We start from the raw sequence: 19,744 nt of genomic DNA, 5'->3' as shown, positions 1-19,744 counted from the left end.
CTTCATTAGGTACCTGCAGAGTACTGGATTGAGTTCCCAGATTAGGTGAACTGGATCTTTTAATAAAGTTACTGCATTTCTGGACACGCAGAAATAGAAGAAACCAGGGCAAGGTGTTCTGCAGCCCTGTGCAAGGGGCAGGGGGGGGGGGGGGAAGGCTGGAAGGGGGCAGTGCTTGTGTCCCACTGCCCAGGGGAGCCTCATTTGGAGCTGAACCATTTCCTATGTTTCCTTCATCTACTAAAGCCTCTCACATCACAGGGCCATGTACATGCAGGAGATTTCACCAGGAGGAATGGCGAGACCAAGATAATTTGTGTTGCATTTGCTTTGTTTCTGGACTGGAATTGCTTCTGCTTCTTAAGTCACTTCTCTAATTGCAGCTGCATGAGAAAAGGATGAACATCTCCTTTTCCATGGATGGCAAACAAGATAAAAGCTTGTCTGTGTTATGTTTATATTCTCATTGCACAACCTTTGCGTAGTTGGCTGCTGTCAGAAGATGCAGTAAAAGGCAAAACATCTAGGCTGCCTCAGGAGTAGTCTTGGCAGAGTGTATGAGTTGTGTCAGGCATCCCAGCTTGTGCTGCTTCCCACCAGCCCAAAAACTGCTAGCAGCAGAGATGGATTTCTGCTTTGGACAGCATCTGAAGGGAGGGGTAGGGGAGGAAGGCCCTGGTGCAGGCTGTGGGCTTGAGGAGGTGCTTTGGTTATGACAGGGCTATTTTCCCAGACAGTCTTGCTTGATTTCTGCATGATGCTTGGAAGTAGACTTACTGTAACTGGCATGAGTCACTTCCTTTTTACCGGTGGTTTGGAACCACTGTGCACAGAAAACATGCCTGCAGCAGGCTGAGTAACTCCCTTATTCTGTTTCAGGATGTAGGATCTGATGGTCTCCTATTAAGTGATTATACCTATATCTGACCAAAAAGCTTCCCTGTCACATGAAGGGGGAATGCCTGACTGCAGGGGAGCAACTGAAGGCAGGCTTTGGATGTTTGCATGTGATCACAAGAAGAGGTAAAATCTCTCTGTGTGATGCAAATGGGGTTTAATTCACTTGAAAGGGGCACATCCAGCACAGAGCTAGATGGGGCACAAGCAGCTGGAAGAGGTTTCAGCTTGCTCCTTGGCCATGTGTGAGACCCTTGGAAAGAAGCCAAGGGTGTAGGCTGTGCTTCAGTTTACTTTTGTTAATCAAATTAGCATCTTCCACCCCCGTGTTTCTAGCTATACAGTGGTGCTACTGTTGTCACCAGGTGCAGAGTCTTCTTACATGTGGGATTTTTCCTTATTGCTCTGTGATTGTATTATGATATTTTGTCATCTGACACAGCCAAAATCCATCATTTTAATATGTATTGTTGACTGACTGCTTGGTGAATTTAGGTTTTACAGCACACCAGTTTTGCAATCTGAGAGCCACATACCTTACATATGTGTTAAGGAATTGCTTTCTTGTAATAGTTCAGAAGCATGAATGATCCCATTTCTGGTTGGATGCTGTGCATTTTCAAATCTCAAACACAAATCCTTCAGAGCTGCTACCCCTAAAGCCTGCAGCAGTTTATATTGGGTGTTTACTCACAGGAGGGCTTTTTTATTATTATTTTAAAAATACATTAAGCATCAACAGTTCATGGCCTCAACCTGCCCAGATAAAAGGCCTCGTTGGTGAGGGAGTCGTGTTTTGCTCAAATAGTACTCTGCTTCAAGCTCTCACAGGAGGATTTGCTGAAGGTCCTGCAGAGCTGCTTTAATCATACGGAACTTTCAGAATAAACTTTATGGGCTGAAAATGCACAAGCAAATATATAGCAGAGGACTGGAGAATTACAACCCCCCTGTCTGTATGTTTTTAAGACTGAGCTTTCATTGATCTCCCCTCCAGTTGACTGATCTGTATATACAGTGAAGATGGAGGTCAGAGGATAATTGCTTCCTGGGAGTGGAAGTCTTTAAGCATGTTTAGGACTGAGCAAACATCAGGAAACACCAAATGATCAAATTAGCAGAGAAGGGATGGTTTGAGTGCAAGGCTGAGATATAGAGATCCTGAGTGTGTTTCCTTTCTTTGGCATAGACTCCCTCTGTGAGATTGGACAAATCATTCGGGTATTTAAAAACTTTCAAAACTCTGCCTCTGAGCCAAATCCCTGTCCGTACAATTTAGGGGCTATAGCAGTCAAATGTTTTGATTAGGGCAGTGATATATATGCTTAAATTGAAACAGCAGCATATTGGAAAAGAATTTCTCAGACAGACAATATTCCTCTGCAGAACAATCCTTTATGGCAATTGGCTGAACCCCCAGGACTGGAGTGTTTAAAACTAGGTAGATCGAAACAGTAGAAAACACAGCAAGTTGTCTTGAAGAAGAGGTGAGGTATTGGCTAGTCTTTTCCAGCTCTTGGCACTGTAATTCAGAATTTTGCTTCTTGTAGGCACAGTAACCTTTTCTTTTCCTCAGCCCTCAGATTTCTGGTCACACAAGAGAGTGCTTGTGTGAAAACCCCAGCAGAAGGAGTCTCCACCAAGTACAAATAAGGACACTGTCAGCAGCATCAGCATGTGCCTTTTCACGCTCTCCTGCCAGTTGCTTGTAGCTGAATCTGATGGGTCTGCTCTGCCAGTGAGAGCACACTTCAGCTTTGGTTTTCCACTGACCCTGCTCCTGCAGGGGGGGAAGCTGGTAGGCAGTGGTGTGAGGTTTTGTTGTGAGATGGATACCATTAATTCATTGCAGATGGGTATTGTGGGTCTTGGGAACTGGTATAAATTGTTGCTAGCATGATGTGGATTCAGACAGATGAGCAGTGGGTGCTGGTAACTGGGACCGCTTGTAAAACAGGAGTGGAGAGATTATATCAAGACTTGAAAGCCTGTAATGGCAGAGGAATGAACCTGCTGATCCAAAAGCTCCCTTTCAGGTTTATAACCTAGAACCACCTTCTGCAGGTGTCTTTGCAGAGTGACACAGCAATGGTCACTTTTCTCTCCAGATCAAGTCCTGGCTCACATGGTGATGTTGCCCGAGTTGAACCCAAGGCTGGATGGCAGACCATGGCTTGCTTTAAGAAAGTTACTCCTCTGTATGCGCTGCTCAGCTGCCCAGCCCAATTTACTGGAGAATTTTATCATCTGGATAAATACCCACGTCTCAGTGCTGACTTCTACCTCCTGAGAGACCACAGGTCCCCAGAGGTTACTGGAACATCTCATCTCCTCTCTTCCAGATGATCCCAGCTCGTTCCTCATGTGCATTTTAAGGTGCAGGGCCCCTGACTATCAGGCGTGTTAACACTTTGATTGAAGGCCCTTTTTCTTCCCCTCATGTCTACATATATCACTTGTTCTACTGACTGAGTTCTTTAACTTCCCAGCCTGATTGAATGGAGCAGGCCAAGTGCCAACCTTTCCCTGTCAGGATTTCTGTGCTTAATACTGAGATAAGATTAAAATCCCAGGTACTGTTTTTTTCTGGTGGTTTTAATCATAAATAACTTCTCTTGACACCTTGCTTCAATTCATGCCATGCTTTGTGTCAGATGCGCTCCCCTCTGGAGAATTTAAGGAGGGTGTTTCAAAGGAACCAGATGTTTAATCTTTCTTGTGGAGCTGGCTGCCACACAGAAGCTAGCTGGAAATTGTGAGATGTCTTGCACTTGAGAAAGCCTTTCCATTTCACATTCTTTCTAAATCAAGCCATCTAAGCCGTGTATTGGTTTAGCGTCATATAAACTAGAAAAAGAACAGACTTGCAGCATGCTCTTACTCTGTTTACTCTTTGCCAAGAAAGGCCTTTCCTGGCAAAATGTGCTCAAGATGTTTATGCAGTCCGCAGAGAAAAATGGTCCCTTGAAATGGAAAAGTTCTACATTCATGTGCTGTGGACATCCTGTGTTGCACTAAGATGCTTCCAGAGTTTTAAAGGGATTTAGTTGCTGAAGTGAAGACAGTCACTTCAGGATTTCTGAAAGTACCAAAGTGTGTGCTAATCATCGTCATTAAGCACATGCTCTCTTGGTAGCCACCAGTGTTTTTAGGCACCAAATGCCTGCTTGGTAGTCATCTTCCTCAGCCATCCCAAAGGGATAAAATCACAACCCTACCCCGTTAAGGTGCTGTGACAAAAAATAGCCTCAATGAAATGTGGTGGTGGTGTCGAAGAAAGGTGTAGTTCTCTCCAGCCTGTGTTTTGCCTCAGAGATACACATGCATGTTGGGAGGTGAAAGGAGATGTTTATGAAGAAGAGTCAGTCTGAAACATGAAAGACTAATCACAATTTGCTAAAAAGATTGTCTCTGTGTCTCTTTTGCTTCCTTTTCTTCACTGGATGCATATCAGCATGTTACCAGGATGCAGCTGGGTGAAAAGTGTGTAAGGGAAAACCGACTTGTGTGTTTTAAATGCCTTTCAGGTCATCAGCCTGAGATACAGCAAAAAGGATTGTTACTTTTGGAGGGTGCTGAGCCCCATGACTTCTGGTCCCTTTGGGTGCCACAAATTAGGCACCTAGCACTGCAATTCTCTGTGACCGTGTGGTTATCAGGGTAATCTCTGTTCTACCCGTTTCCTCCCCAGACTTTCTGATATTTCTCTGGCACAGGTATCTCCTTTGCTTCTGTCTAGTTCCTAACAGGGCATGTGTTTCTTTTGCTGCCTTCCTATCAGAGGACAGTTGCCAATTCAGGTTTCACTAGAAACTGCTGTGCCAGCTCTTTGATATTCAGAAGCTGTGGGGCTTTATGTCTGTTTCCTGACCTAGCATGACTCTACTAATGCAAGAACTTCAGTGCTGATCTCTTGGCAGCCTAATATAGGAGGTCAGTCAATAAACACAGTTACAATTTTCTTTGCCTCAGCAAAGACAGTAAGTAGAACACAATGTAAACAAGGTGGTTGGATCACTTCACCCACCAGTAATATTTGTAGTTATGCAGGCAAATTTAATGGGCGTGATTAAATCTCATACTCCAGCTTGGCAGCTGATGAGGTGCAGGGGGGCAGGCAGGAATTTCCTTTCTGTTCCAGGGCTGCACTCTTTCCAAGTCTTTCCTTCATGCCTGTGCCAAGGATCTCAAAGTGCTTTGCATTTTTAATTATACTTCTTCATGCCCCTATGAAGAGTGAAGATGAGAGATACTACGATTGGCAAGGGAGCAGTGGGGAAACCAAGGCACTAGGAGGTGGTATCCTGCTTGGGATCAGAGAGGCAGTTGCCGTTAGACTTGGAGAAAGGAGACCTGACCATCCCAGAAATCTTTTCTTGGGGTTTCTCTGGGTCTAGGAAACTTGTGCATAGTTCTCAGTAGTCTGTGTCTTTAATACACTAAAGTCTTGGTTGTCTGCAGGGACAAAATGGTGCTTTTATGTATATATTACTGTACAGTCACTGACAGGGAAATATATCTTTCTCCTCTGGAAATCATCATTTCTTTCTTTTTGTCTTTCATCATTCTGCTGCTCTAATTTCTGAGCAGAATGGCCTGTATATGTCTTTCTTCTCTTTGTACGGAAAAGCACTTTGCGAAATAGCCTCAGGTATTGGCTGTGGCTAAGGCAGAGAACTGGTTTAGCTCTGCAAATGACATGCTGCTTTGTCCCTACAGGGCAATTTAGTGAATTTACTGTGTGTATTTACCTTCAGTGGGTGTACAGTGTGGTGGCTACAGTGACTTTGATTTCTTTACCTGGCTGTACAGCTGAAGAGCTGGCCTTGCAACGTCAAGGAGGAGAAAATACTCTTCTTCTTAAGGCATGCTTTAGTCCAAAGAAGAGCCCATAGATGGTCAAACTGTCACGTATTAACCTATCTCACCTGTGTATTGCCAATTCTGTGGCTGACAAAACTTGGAGAGCAGTAGGGACTGACTGAGTCTTCACCCTTCTCAGGATGGACTTTTATCAGCTTACTTGAAGCCTAAAGCACAATGGGGAACAGTGTATTTTGGATCCCACAGGGTGGGAAGGGTTTCTTACTTCTGTGGTGGATGATTTAAACTTTATGATTTCACATGAACACCATCCTCCGGAGGCCAGTTTTGTGAATCTGGAGCTTACAGAAACTTCTGATGTGTCATCTTACGCCAGCACCTTGATGGCCAGAGAGAGGCAGCGATTCAGGCATACCAGATAGTCCCCACTGTTACGGGGAATCCTGCGCAACCTGCTGTCGTGGTAGAACAGAGGCTGAGCTCTGAAGCTTAGGGCTGAGGCCAAAGCCTGGATGTCCAAATCTGATCCTTAGTCTAGTCTCAAAGCTTAATTGTAAATAAAGTGTATCTTAATCACTCTATAGTTTCCAGCATTCTCTCACTGAATGTCTCTGTGCTGGCATTTGGAGAGCATTCATAGTAGTAGTAAATGAGTGTCTGTTTGGTCTGCACGTGGTATAATTAAGCATCAGCTGAGCCCATAGCATAATGTGGTGATCCTTATTCTGACCAGCTGAAATAATTCACTCTAACAACTGTGCTCTGCTCACTCCTCTCTTTCAGTTCCCAAGAAGCTTCTGCATGAAACCCAGCCAAGACCAACCAATTACCAAGGATTTCAGAAGCCACATTTTCCACTGCAGCCAAGAGTGTTTGATCCCAATGTTATAAGGGACGGTGTGTTCTTTTCTGATGTCTCTCCTTCCAACATAGGGCGAGCCCTCCCAGGTAGCTATGACTATTGCAATGTTGGCCCAAACTTAACTGTGTTGTGCTCATTCTTCCCTTCTGTCTCCCCTTATCTGGGTTTCCATATTGTTCCCAAACCCCATCCATGTCACAGGCAGAAAGAGAAGCTTCAAGGCATGACCAGTGATGGACTAAAGCGAACTGTTGTGAAGCTCATGTTGGATTTCTTGAAATAGCAGTCATGGCCATGCACGTCAAAGTTCATCACAGAAATACTTTGCAGACCTGTCTTATACAGTGGCAAAGAAAAAAACCAAAAAAGGCAGACACAGTAGATCTGCCTCATAGGGGATAGAGAAGTTTTCACCTTTGAAATATGATGCTATTTTAATAAAATGCAAAATCAAAATATGTATGAAGTCAAATCTTAGCTATCTATAGGGATGGGTGAGTAGGAGGAAGAGGTGGTGTATGAAGAAAGGAAAAGTACAAGTGAGCACGTATTCAGTTAATGAGTAGTTTTGCTTTGTGCTTCCCAACACACCATGGATAGTATACAACATTATTTCTGAAATTCCCAGCCTGTGCTCCCAGAGATTCAGCTCTAGGGTGGGTCTGGGCAGTGCTACCTCTCCTCCCTGTCTGCACTCCTGGCTAAATTAATCCACAGCTTGGATAGTCAATCCACAGAGAATTAAGAGTTGGCAATAACAGATTTGTCAGTTCGGAGGCCTTACTGAAAAACTGTCAAAGAAAGAATTTTGAGTTAGCCCCAGATGAATTTTGTGATCCTGGGGAATTCTTTCAAGCAAGAAAAAAAAAATACTCTGAACTCATTATCACTCACCTAAACATTTCACTTCTACAAATGACACTTTTTGTTTAGTTTTCACATGGTTTATTCATTAATTTGTAAAATATGCACCACTTTTCAAACAAAGTTGTCATTTTGAAATTAAAAGCTGAAAGAATGTTTCAAAAGTAGCAAAAGGAAATATTTGGACATTTCTGTAATCTCCCTCCCCATTTTCTTTCCTTTATTAAAACTACTTACTAAAGTCAGCTTGGTATCATGAATAACCTCTCCTATGCTTATACTGTGGTGCTGGGCAGATTTACTGCTGGTTGAAATAGTTTTGATCAGCTTGGTGTATAGTCACTGGGAAACAGTTTGAGTGACTAGGTGATCACTGGCTGAGAAAGAGTGGTGAAGGGAAAACCAGTAGTAGGTGAGCTGATTGGGCAGAGACAAGGTCTTCAAAGGTAGCAAGGAGGAAAGGGGATGTCTTTTAATATAATCCCGGAATGAATGGCAGACCAGGGAACCGCACAGCGTAGCAAGACATGGCCTTTGTGAAATTATGTTTGTTTGTTTTTTCCATCCTGCATAACTCCAGTCATTTTCTGTCTTCCCTGTCTGTGCTTGTACAATCCTGCAGATGACAAAACCAGTTATGTGGTTTTGCGGTGCTCTTTGCTGGAGTATAGTATATGCAGACAACTATTCATTTAAAAACTTGTTTGATTACATCTGTTCTTTGGGTAAGGCAGAAGTAAAAAAAAAAGGAAGATTCTTTTACATTTCTCATGAGAGGAGTTGTGCCTTATTCTGTTTCCTAAATGCACCATTATTGCACGGCATGGTTTACAAGGTATGCCCCATACCTAGCAGAAGTGGTGTCTGTCTGTGCCTCTCCTGGCTGATCTAGCATACGCACATGGAAGCCCACACTGCAAATTTAGTTCAAACCTTAGTCCAAATACCAAGAATGTATTGACAGTGAGGGGCAGGTGGGTTGCCAGCAGTGCAGACGTGGGCATGTGAGAGAGCATGGCACAAGGGCCCCATGTTCATATCCTAGCAGCTCTGGACTTCAATGTAGAACTGTACAAAACTCTCAAAGGCCTAGCAGGAGCCTGGAGCCACCTAACCCAGAAGTCCTCTGTACGATGAGATATATGGTTATGAAATACATATGAGATTATGTCCTGGTGGTGCCCTTCATTTTCATTAATTGTAAAGGGATTTTAGATTAACCAGTTCAGAGCCAGATCTTAGTATGTGGACAACTCAGGCAGTATTCGGTTGCCCCCATATAAATGTAGCATTTGAGATGACCTGGGGTGTTCACCTGGTTTCTAGATGCTGCTCTAGAAGAGTGAGAGTTTCCCCTATATCCCTTCTCATACCTGCCATCTCTGCAGGGATGTCCTCCTGACCCTGGTGTATCTTAGAGGTCTGCGTATGAGCAAATACATCAAGATTTAAGTGTCTGATGTAGGGAGAGCTGAATGACTCTCTAGGATCTGTCAGCTAATAGCAGGATTCAGTTTAGGTGCATAGTGCTACTTGAGATGCTGTGAAGTATCCAGGTTTTAGGTTCATATTTTAGAAATTAAAAATTTACTCTGTTTCTATGGATTTCTTTGCAGGAAGAGTTGTAGAGAAAAATCCAACCATTTGTACAGACATAGATTTACCAGATAGGGAGACTAAAGGAAAGATTAGAGGGCATGTTGGTGCCTACATCTGAATTAAAAGATTATCCAAAACTTTGCTATTGGTTTCCTGCTGAATGTGCCCTTGATCCTCTGTGCTCCAGTGCCTCCATTCATATAACTGATCTCTGTTCTCCTAAGGCAAGAGGTTCTTGGGATATTTTTCCCTTTTGGATCTGCCACCTAGAGACCCATGTTTAAAAACTTTGCTTCAGGGGCAGTCATTAACACCTCGGTAGCTTGTAACGTGTGTCTTTCCCAAGGCAATGCAGCTACTCAGTGGCAAAGATACAACCGTGCCCATAATCCCTTGAGGGTGATCCCTTTCAGTGACACCTGGACATCCATCCCCGCTGCTTCTCCTCCAAGGCAGATTAGAAGTTGGCATGCACTCAGTCCCTTTCCATCCAGTATTACCTGTTCGACACTCCTCAGTTTCTGTTGCTGCTTTCCTGGACTGAACCGCTTCCTAGCGTGCACAGTAGGAAGTTGAACATGATGTCTTACGCTGCTGGGTCTGCAGGGACAGGAGATGGGTGAGGGAGCTAGTGAACACAGACCATCTTGTGTTGTGGCTGCTGTCAGAGTGCCTTCGCTTGCATGGCGCTGATGGCATCATCAGAAATGGATCTGACAGTTCCCTGTATGTAATCCCTGCAGATAAGTGGAAACCAGGTGCCAGTCTATGATTTTACAGTGCGATGCTTGCTTTTGGCCAGAACCAGACACCCAGGGAAGGGAACCTCTAAAACTGTAATAGCTACAGTTAAACTATCACATGGGTGATGGAGCTGGATCCTGTGGACTGACTTTTTCATGTGTTTAAAACAATTAGTGTTTTGTGACTAGTGGGGGTGTCTGCCTGCAGACCAAGGTTCAGGGAGCACTCAACAGTGAGTTGATAAGATCTGAAAGGGTCTCTTTGAGCCTCCTGGAATTAGCTGCCTCCTTAGCTCCAGTCTTCAACAAATAAAATCAAATCATTAACCCATGTTCACTCACCTCTCAAAAGAGGAAATGGTGTCTGGGTGAAACACAATACGAGCAGGCTTCTGAAGGAAGTCATAAACTCAGGTCTGCCCTTCCCTGCAAAGGCTGGAGAGAAAGCACGTCTGTTTGCCAGGTGTGGATGGGTCACTACAGTGTGACACTGGCAGAGGGTAGCAGGCTCTGCCTGTGTTTTCTAGTCCTGATTACAAGCCTAGCTGAACCCACTGGTGATAAAGGCTCCTTTGATTTACATAAGAGAAGAGAAACCTGATTATATATTTGCTGTAGTGTAGGTGGGTGTGTCTAAGTGGTGACATGAAAGAGCAGGAGACAGGGAAGAGAAGATGCTGCCTGGATGCAGACCGGGTATGTGCTCAGCTGAAGCTACCTGAGAAGGTTTAGTCACCCCCAAAAAGGGGCAAATTTGGGAGGCATGCTGTTGAGTGGCTCCAGATTTATGAATGCAGATGCTGACCTGGTGGGAATAGGGCAGGATAGGACTGGTGCCTTGTTCCTCATTCCCTTTCTGTTTCAAGCAGAGAAGAAGAAAGGGAGATCGGCCACCTTCTACTCTCTAGACAACAGCCCCTTCCTGCTTCCTGTGGATGAGACACAACTGCCAGCACTCAACAGCAGCATGGAGCCTGTGGGTGTCAGCACAGAGATGGCACTGCTCAGCAACATCCTAGCAGCGTATGCCTTTATCACAGGTAGGTCTTGCGGCTGCCATCTCTCTGGGCTCTCTCAAGCTCCTTGTAGACCCTCAATTGAGCCTGCATTTCACAGTCACCTAGGGCTAAATCTGTCTCTTTGAACTGTTTATATTTTTCATTTGTCTCTCAGCAAATTCCCCTTGAAAGACCTGACCAGGGCAGCTCTAGCAGACAGTATATAACAGGGTTTATTGTGCTCTGCTTTCCACTGGATTTGCTCTCATCTGGAGTTAAATACAATGTAATATTACATGTGGTGTTATTCTTAATGCTTCATTTTCCTGGAGATCAAAGCCTGGCTCATTAGGGAGGCAAGCTTGTTGTCCTGTAATTTGGAAAATAAGTAGCACTCAGAGTACCCTGCTTAAGAGAATTTGGCTTATCTTCAGTGGAAGTGTGAAGATGAAGTAACTTGAGAGTCTACTTAATTGTATATGCAAATCTAGTTTGGAGTAAGATTTCTTTGGATCACAGTTTATCTTTCACCCACATGTATCTTTAAAGTAACAGAGGAGCAGTCTTCTAAAAAGATTTACTTAAAAAGCTGAAATAAGATTCATGCCCTGCTGAGTGCTTGGGGTCAATACCATTGATGCCAAAAAGTACAGTAGAAGCAGGTGATAATAGTGCAGATATGTCCCATCCCACAACTGCATGAGGTATTTTGACAACGGTAGAGATTTCCTCTGGAGTTGGAGGACCTAACCCAAAAAAATGAGGAGCACTGGCTGAATATCATTGGATGCACTAACTCAGCATATTTTAGGCCAATCTCTGCTGCTTTTCCCAGAAGGAAGGTCCTGGTTTCTGTGTAACTAGCCTCCCAAGGCAGAAAATACAGTTTGTGGTAATTTTTTCTTATGGGTGTTCTCCATTTGTTTAATGAAAGGTTTGTATCCTTCTTACCTTGCAGTACTTACTAATGAATGTTACTTGCTAGTAGTATTAATATGTTGCTCTATTACTACATGCAGTTAATAATTCTGTGTACCACTGTAATGCATTTATGCTATTCTGGAGTATAGGGGTCTGTATACCTAAAACTCAAATATTTATGAGCTAGCTTTTCATGTCTGTGTACCATTCGGTCTTGGTAATTCATTAAATACTAGTGCATTCTTGGTGCTATGCTCTTGTTCTTGCTGAGATACCACTGAATTTGGATTTACAGGCAAATATTTGGATTTGAAATAACTAACTTGGATTTTGCATTTTGGAATCACTGAGTAGATTAGTAAGAGTGTTTCTACACATTTAGTGGAGGGTCCTTCTAAAAGGACCATGAATGGTGAATCCAGAGTTCTGCCCTTCTACATGTCTAATGGTGGCATCAGAATCCATCTTTTTGTGACACCTTTAAAAAGCAGGCAGTTAAAGTGGAATTAATAGTGCTCTTCACAAGAGTTAGCTGAGTAGGATTTTTGTTTTTCTTGCATGGACTTCTCTAAGAAAAGATTAGAAAAAGCAAACTTTAAAGGAATCTTCTGTTTATCACACTTCTTCCTTCCTCTTACCTACAGTTGCCATTTTTTGACATGAAAATACCTGCATTCACAACCTTACTATAAAATAAAATGCTGTTAATCTTGTTTTCCCCATCTGAACAGTAATGGGCAGCAGAAGGTTGTAGGATTTATGGTCAGGGACAGTGGGAGTTTGCTTCCATTGGCCACAGCAGAACTTTTAGACCCTGCATTCATTTTGTAGGGCACAAGGCTTTGATTCATCCCCTTCACAAGGTGTCAGTCTTGGCAGGAGCCTCAAGATTTTACTGTAGCACAAATAATAAAGAAGAATGGCTTTAACTGTCTTGGTGCTGTGGGGTTTGCTTGCCCTTTCATGATGTGGTCTCATTGTGATATGTTCACATCCTCTGGACGTCAAATATGTAAAACTCTGACCTCACAACTTTGATTTCCAGTAAAGAGTTCAGGAGCTTGTTGCTCATGTTTTCCAGTGTACTTAACCGTGGCTGTTGGATAGGGTTTCGTCTCAATCTATATGTTCAGTTTGTTACTTATTACAAAAATAATTGATGGCTGCCCCACGGATTGAGGCAGCAGATGCCCTAAATCATCTTCATGTGCTGCATGTAATTTAGCCCTCTGCTTTTAGTGGAAAGGGTGGATTTGGCATGATTTATTTTGATATATGTGGATATGGGGAGGTTTTAGATTATGAGTTCAAAGACAAGCTGTGTCACAGGACACAAATATCATTTGCATAAAACTACAGCACAGCAAATCCATTCCTCTTTATGTTGCAGCTTTTGAGCAGCAGAGCTATTACAAATTTTTGTTCTCACTTGAGTTTGGATCATGAAGGTGGCTTAAGCCACAGCAGCTGTTCATCAATCTCCATTATAGTGGTTCAGGAGAGGCCAGAAACTGGGTGGCCAGTGAAGGCTGGTTCTGGTTCACACATCTTCCCACTGCTCCTGACTACAGCCTTGGTGCCAAAGAGAAATATTAGTGCAAGAAGTTCAAGGGCTTCCCTCTGCTGATGAGTTGGCTCAAAGCAGGACTTTACAAGAGAAAACTGTAAACAGGCAGGAGCAGCATATAAAGATGTTTTTTTTCTATTGGGGCAGGGGGTGGTGCATAACCTCAGACTCCAGGAAAAAGAAGCTAAGGGGATTTGCTATTTCATAGGTCAAGTGTGTGCTTGAAAGGATGACCCACTCTACTACTTTTCCTGCCTCCTGGCAGTGGAGTGTCTATTAGCCTGGGGAGAGTGGGATCCCCTTTGTTCTCAGTAGTGTTCACGTTTTCTGCACAGAATGGTAGGTTTGGGTGGGCAGATGCAGATGAAGAACCTTCAGGGTTGGTCACTTGGACGTGTACAGTCTTGCAGTGCACAGAAAGGAGAAGTGCAAATGTTAGCGAAAGATTGCTAATGTTCACCATCTTTTTGACTGATGTTCCCATATAATGGGAACGTTCCTATTGACAACTAAGGACTGAAAAATCACAGCATAGAAGGGAGCAAAGCCTCTTTGCAGGAGTCTGTTTTTCACTGTCAAATCTGTTTGAAGATATCATCATGGTTAAGAGTCAAAGCCAGTTAGGTGTTAGTCTTATCCCAGCTTCCAGAACCTTGAAAACAGTGTTTCTTCAGAAATAGGGAGAGTGAACAATGTCAAGGAGTAAATTTATCAGTTGATCAAACAAATGTCATGTTTAGTTCAGTCTTGCAAAAGACTCAGAGATGCCCCTAATTTGAAAGCTGATTTACTTTATAGAATTAGGTTTTTCATTAGATACAGTCTCTGCCTACAAACCTCAGACCTGTTATTTGTTATGGAGCTGTTCCAAAACCTGTCTGAGTGTTTGGAACGACTTCACCAGTTTCAGTGACAGCTGGAACTGTCTTAGCAGTCACAGTCTACCAGCAAAACCAGAACTGTCCCTCATGGTTATATAAATATTAAACATTCAAACTCTATCAGAGCACTTCCAGTGCCTCCTTTTGGACAAAGGACTTACTCAAGTTTTTTTGTTGTATTCAGGCTGAAGTAGTTGGAATGAAACCTTGACAAAATCCCTGTTTTCTTCTTCTTCCACAAGCAAAGCTTGGTGCCAAGTTATTAACAAGGGGCTTCCAAAAAAGCAACCCGGGGGAGATCATTCCAACTTTTAGACTGCTTGGCCTGAGCCTTATTAATAAAGGGCTCCTGGAGAGCTTCCTCTGTTCTACCAGGGGATTTCGGCAGCCTGTGGGCTAACTGTAAATCCCCTGGAAGATATTGCTCCTACTGTTTGTCTGGCCGTGCTTAATGCTGAACCTTTTACAGGGGCCCTCTGAAATTTTCCTCCCCACTGAGGTTTCTGAATGCATGAAGCTATCACAGGAAGCCAGCAGCATTAATGCCTAGATTGTTTTTTATTTATTGAAACAATTTATTATAATAGCAATAACAACCTTGGCCTGGGGCATTTCCTGGGGAATTAATGGCAGTCTGGGCTGATGCTCCCAGCAGATTGTTAGCCCTCAGGAAACAGGCTCTGTAATTGCTGCTGGTTTGGTTGGAAAAACAAAATAAAATGTGTTTCTAATTTTTGGGCAGTTTAAGCACCTAGACAATGGTGGCTTTTGTATAGAGAGTTATAAAGAGCATATATCTTTTGTCTGCGTGGATTAAATTCAGGCTTGAATAAGTGACATTTTCATCAATGCTCTCAGTCCAGAAACAGAAACACCAGGAAGGGGAAAGGTAACCCCAGCAAAAGAGATTGACAGCAACTGAGTCCTGCTAGAAATTTAGGAGAAAAACTCAACAGCTCTGAGCTGTCATCCACAGCAGTGGAAGAAAAAGTTGCACTGGCCAAAATCCATATCTTAATGGGTGTACACACACACATGAATATATATTAAAATCATGTTAACTCCTGCTACTGATGTCCATACTTTAGTGTTGGTATGATGAATTTGAGCTACCTTCAAGTTTTTGCTGAAGAACATGCCCCTTTTTGGTCTTTGCAAGTAGAACATGCAATGGGTCAAGCTCTCAAAATCACTTTCAACCCCCCAGATCTAGGCTATTGCTGACTTGGCTACTTCAACTGAGAAAAAGCAGAGCCCATGGTTTTTAGCTTAATTTGCTTTTTCTGCTGCACGTAAAAGAGATGCTGCTGTGCAAGTGGATTGTGTGTATGATAAATGCCAAGACTGCAGTTGAACGTAGGGTTACAGCTCAGTGAGGAAGTCCAGACAGTGTTTCAGATGTTGATAGAGTAGCTGTAGGAGCTCATAAGTGCCACTGCAGCCCAAAGATTCAATTACAGCCATTGCACTGCATGAAGGGCTGTACATACAAGCACAAGCAGGGGATGAAAAATGGTTGCTTAAGTACCAATTGAGATGCGTCTTGCTCATGAACTGGGTACGGTATCATGGAAAAAAGAGTGTGCTGGAGAAAGGCAAGGCAGGACATGGACAAAAACAGGGGAAGGGAAACCGCATGTGTCTGTGTCTCAACTCCAATCTATTTTTTTTAATATGAATTGCTTTAAAAGTGAGCAGTGGAACTAATGCAACCAAATCAAGCCCATGTGCGTGCAGGAATGTGGTGCTCAGGAGGCTGCCTGGCATCCTGTCAGCCAGGCAGAGTAGAGGCAGACTGGACCAAATGTCTTTCAGTACAAAGAGATCAGTCCTGCTCATTTGTTCTTCTCACTCTCCCACACTTTGGGTGCCCTCAGAGCCCTCCTTAAACCGATTTGCAAAGGGAGTCTTGCAGTTGCTGTCTTGAGTTATATTGCATATGGAGGTAAAAACACTATTGGGTAGCGATCCTGTGTTTCCCCAGGTTTTCAAGTCTCTGAAATTAAGGCTATTTCTCTATAGGTCGCAGATGGGCAGCAGCTTTGCTACTGCATAGACAGGGTTGCAGTTCTAATCTGAGTTCTGCCCCTTGAGTTCAGAGTCGCCATTAACTTCACTGGAGCCAGTTTTTCACTCATCCAGGCTGCTACAAGAGCCATTGGCACATCCTTCATGCCTGCTCTGTTATCTTATCTTTTACCTTTGTATTTTTGCTGTTTCACTTTTGTCAAAATATCTTAGCTTAAAGCCTCTGGCTCTAGTCTCCCTTGACTTTTAGACTACGGCTGCATTCCTCTCCTCTCCTCTTTTTTTTTTTTTTTGACTTGTTGAATGCATCTGCTGCAGTTTTCTACTCTTTTGTAATCTCTCTTCAGCCTTTTTTTTTTTCTCCATGCCATCCACACCAACCACTCTAGCAAATCTCATGTTTTATTACCCAGTTTTTAGACTAACATCTTCCTTCACCTTGGCTTGTAAATCATCTTTGAGATTCATTGGGAGGGAAGTGAAGAGCACAAATCTCTGTAACTGTTCCATGAGCATCTCCAGGCATTGACCTAGGCATTGCATTGAACAGTGCACAAGTCAGTGTTTGGGCTCTGATCACAGAATCAAAGAATAATCTGGGCTGGAAGAGGCCTCCACAGGTCACCTGGTCCAACCCCTTACTCAGAACACGGATAACTTCAAACTCAGAGCCACCTTTGAAATTTGAGCAGGGTCTTGTCCTATTGAGTTTTTCATATCTCCGAATGGTTTCTAGTTCATCTTCTGCAACCTTTACTGTGAGGAAATCAGCTGGAGAAGGCAGTTTCTAAAAGCACAGTAGGGGAAGAAATGGTAGAGCATAGCCTTTTAGTTACAAAGATCTTTAGAGGCCAAATGTTAGGCTCTCAGCTGGTGGGAACTGTTACAGATCCACCACTGAGTTCAACAGAATAAGACTCATCTGAGGAACTGACTCCATCCTTGAACTCAGGCCTCCCAGCAGACACAGTGGAGCAGAGCTGGCCTTAACACTTTTTCTTGGTTCACCTTCACCCATTCAGCATACCTACAAGCCAAGATGATTCAGCCCAGGGTAATTGCAGTGATGATGTTTATCATAATTGTACTTCTAAGTAATCCCATAAACAACAACAAGATAGTAAATAAACAAGATGGCTTACTATAAAAGGCATTGTGGATCCTTTGGAGTCTTTGTTTTATCAGCTCTGAAAGGTGGCTATGCGGGATTCACCCTGTTGGTGCACTGACTCCAGCTATGCTTGTGTAGCACAGATACACATTTTGGTGGTCTGGGCAGAAAGCCAGCACACTTGCCTTAGATAAGCAAATGAAACCTATGAATAAATAATATGCATTTTTTCATGCTGCAAGGCTTCTCATTTTAACTGGGCCATGGCACAGAGCATATAAAGCTTTGTAGTCATCTTTATTTCTGGTATATGATAATGGATGTGACAGCAAGATGCACTTAGGTGCTGCTGGGTGTGCAGCACCCTGGTGTCAACCCCACTCGCTCAGCCACTGGAATTAGCATTTAATTCTGCAGCTGCTCCTTCCCTTTCCAGACAACTCCAAGATGTGACTGCAGTGAGCCCACATTCTGCATGTGGGCTAAATGCCTTGGCAGCACATCCACCATTTAAATTCCCCTTCCTGATTTCCCTGGGGGAAAGAGTCAAAGGAGGGCATGGAAGCAAAAGCAGCCATTAGAAACTCTGCCCCTCCAGGGACCATGGCTGGTAGGTGCACAGAGGACCTGTGTATATTTTGTTCTTTTAAGGGATGATCTTGACAATCATTTCCTTTCTCCTTTCAGAAAACCCTGAGCGGGCTGCTCTGTATTTTGTCTCTGGAGTGTGCATTGGACTTGTCTTGACCCTGCTGGCCCTGGTGCTAAGGGTGTCCTGCCGAACTGACTGCAAACGCTCCTCCACAAAGAAGCCTCCTCGGGAGCGGGAGAGCGACAGTGACAGCAGCGACAGCGATGACGATTCAGACACCACTTCAGACCTGTCTGCCCGCAGGCACCGCAGGTTCGAGAGGACTTTGAACATGAACGTCTTCACTTCGGCAGAGGAGCTGGAGCGAGCCCAGCGGCTGGAGGAGCGGGAGCGCATCATCCGGGAGATCTGGATGAACGGCCAGCCGGACATCCCAGGCACCAGGAGCCTCAACCGTTACTACTAAGCGATGGGGAGTCCAACCATCCTGCCCGGCACCCTGGGGCTCCTCCGCACAAGATAAAGGAGAGGGAGGGAAGGAATATTACATGGGTGTCTCCTCTTTTCCTTTTGGGTGTGCTACTTGAGCGGTGTGGATGGACAGCAATAAAGCTTTCCCCATCTCCTTCTCCCTGACATATTGCAATCATCCCTCTTCACAGACACTTTCTGGTTTCAACAGAGGTGGTTGCCAACTTCATATGTTAATAGCAGGCAGGAAGGTGACAGTCACAGTCCTCTTATGTGGGACGTGGAGTTTGGCATGCTGCGGTACAAGTACTCCTTTCTTGGCTGGGGAGAGAAGTCATCCAGGATTTGGTGTTCATTTAGGGTTTTTTTGTTTCCCTTTCCTGAGGACTGTGGGAGAACTGTGAACAAAACGACAAATCTGGAAAGGTGATTTGGGAAGGGAATGGGAGGTTCATCCCAACTGATTGTCTTGTGACTTCAGAAGCCATGAGATTAACCTAATTAAAACCCAACGGCAAATATGACTTGTTAAGAACTAGGGAACTGGGGGGAGGGGGATTCTTCCATCATGAAATCATCTCGGTGCTTGGATGTTTGCCATAGTGTATTCAGTTATTTATGGCTGTCTTTTCATCTTCCTTTTAAGGGGAACATTTAGGTTTTTTTACTGACACCTCAGGGATAAAATCCTAGTATTTTTTTGAATCTGTCCTCCCCGCTGGCCCCTGTCAAAGACCACCCAACCCACCTCCAATAGTGAAATTATGGTAATACAGGAAATGTGTCAGTGACTGGTGAGACGTTAACAACCTCAAAGAGGTTGAAAAGGGTTTTCTTTTTGTTTTAAATATATATATATATATATTTGAAGATGCTGCACAGGAATGTGCCTTATTCTTTTTTCTTGTTGTTAAACTACAGTTTCCTATGGATAGCAATGCACAATATTTTATATATTTTATTAAAAAATAATAATAAAAAAGTTCTATGTTTACCAGAGGAAAATGGAGACAGAAGAAGCCACATTTGACAACAGAATGAGTAATAAATGCTAAATAAACTCTGGTTTGCTTCAATACATTTGAATTAGCATTTTCACTTTTGGCATAGGTGTTGCTTAAGGGAGATGCTTTGGAAGAGCAGCACACCTCTGCAAAGCAAACAGGGCAGATGTCTTCTGCATGCAGGAAACTGGAGGCACTTTTTTCTTTGTCTGCAGCCCATCAGTCTGCTTCTTCCATATTCATAGTCAGGAGCAACTGAGCAATGTGTTGGTTCTCAAGGAGCCATTCCAAAGCTTACCTGCACCAAGGAAAAGAGTTCCAGTGATTTCATGCTTTGAGTCTTTCCCCAAATCATACCTGAGCCAGAAGCAAATGTTAAATG

General features: G+C 43.6%; 1 protein-coding gene across 8 annotated transcripts in view; it reads left to right on the top strand.

Moving 5' to 3' along the window:
- The window catches only part of EVA1A (eva-1 homolog A, regulator of programmed cell death), a 202,963-nt gene extending 183,529 nt beyond the window's left edge, over positions 1-19,434 (top strand). For 4 of the 8 annotated variants that reach the window (XM_057427659.1, XM_057427661.1, XM_057427663.1 and 1 more), the window contains 3 exons: positions 6,505-6,669; positions 10,659-10,829; positions 17,983-19,434. In XM_057427659.1, the coding sequence (XP_057283642.1) occupies positions 6,505-6,669; positions 10,659-10,829; positions 17,983-18,353 (707 nt within the window). In that variant the 3' untranslated portion in view covers positions 18,354-19,434. Of the gene's footprint in view, positions 1-6,504; positions 6,670-10,655; positions 10,830-17,982 lie in introns of all 8 variants that reach the window. The other 4 variants (XM_057427657.1, XM_057427665.1, XM_057427660.1 and 1 more) reach the window with 3 other exon arrangements.
- Positions 19,435-19,744: the final 310 nt, after the last annotated feature.

This window comes from Pezoporus wallicus, unplaced genomic scaffold, assembly GCF_028554395.1.
Source record: "Pezoporus wallicus isolate ANWC-B61680 ecotype Strahan unplaced genomic scaffold, APGP_CSIRO_Pwel_v1 contig_6464, whole genome shotgun sequence".
Lineage (NCBI taxonomy): Eukaryota > Metazoa > Chordata > Aves > Psittaciformes > Psittacidae > Pezoporus > Pezoporus wallicus.
The sequence above is the reverse complement of the archived record's forward strand: the minus strand, read 5'-3'. Positions and strand labels throughout refer to the sequence as shown.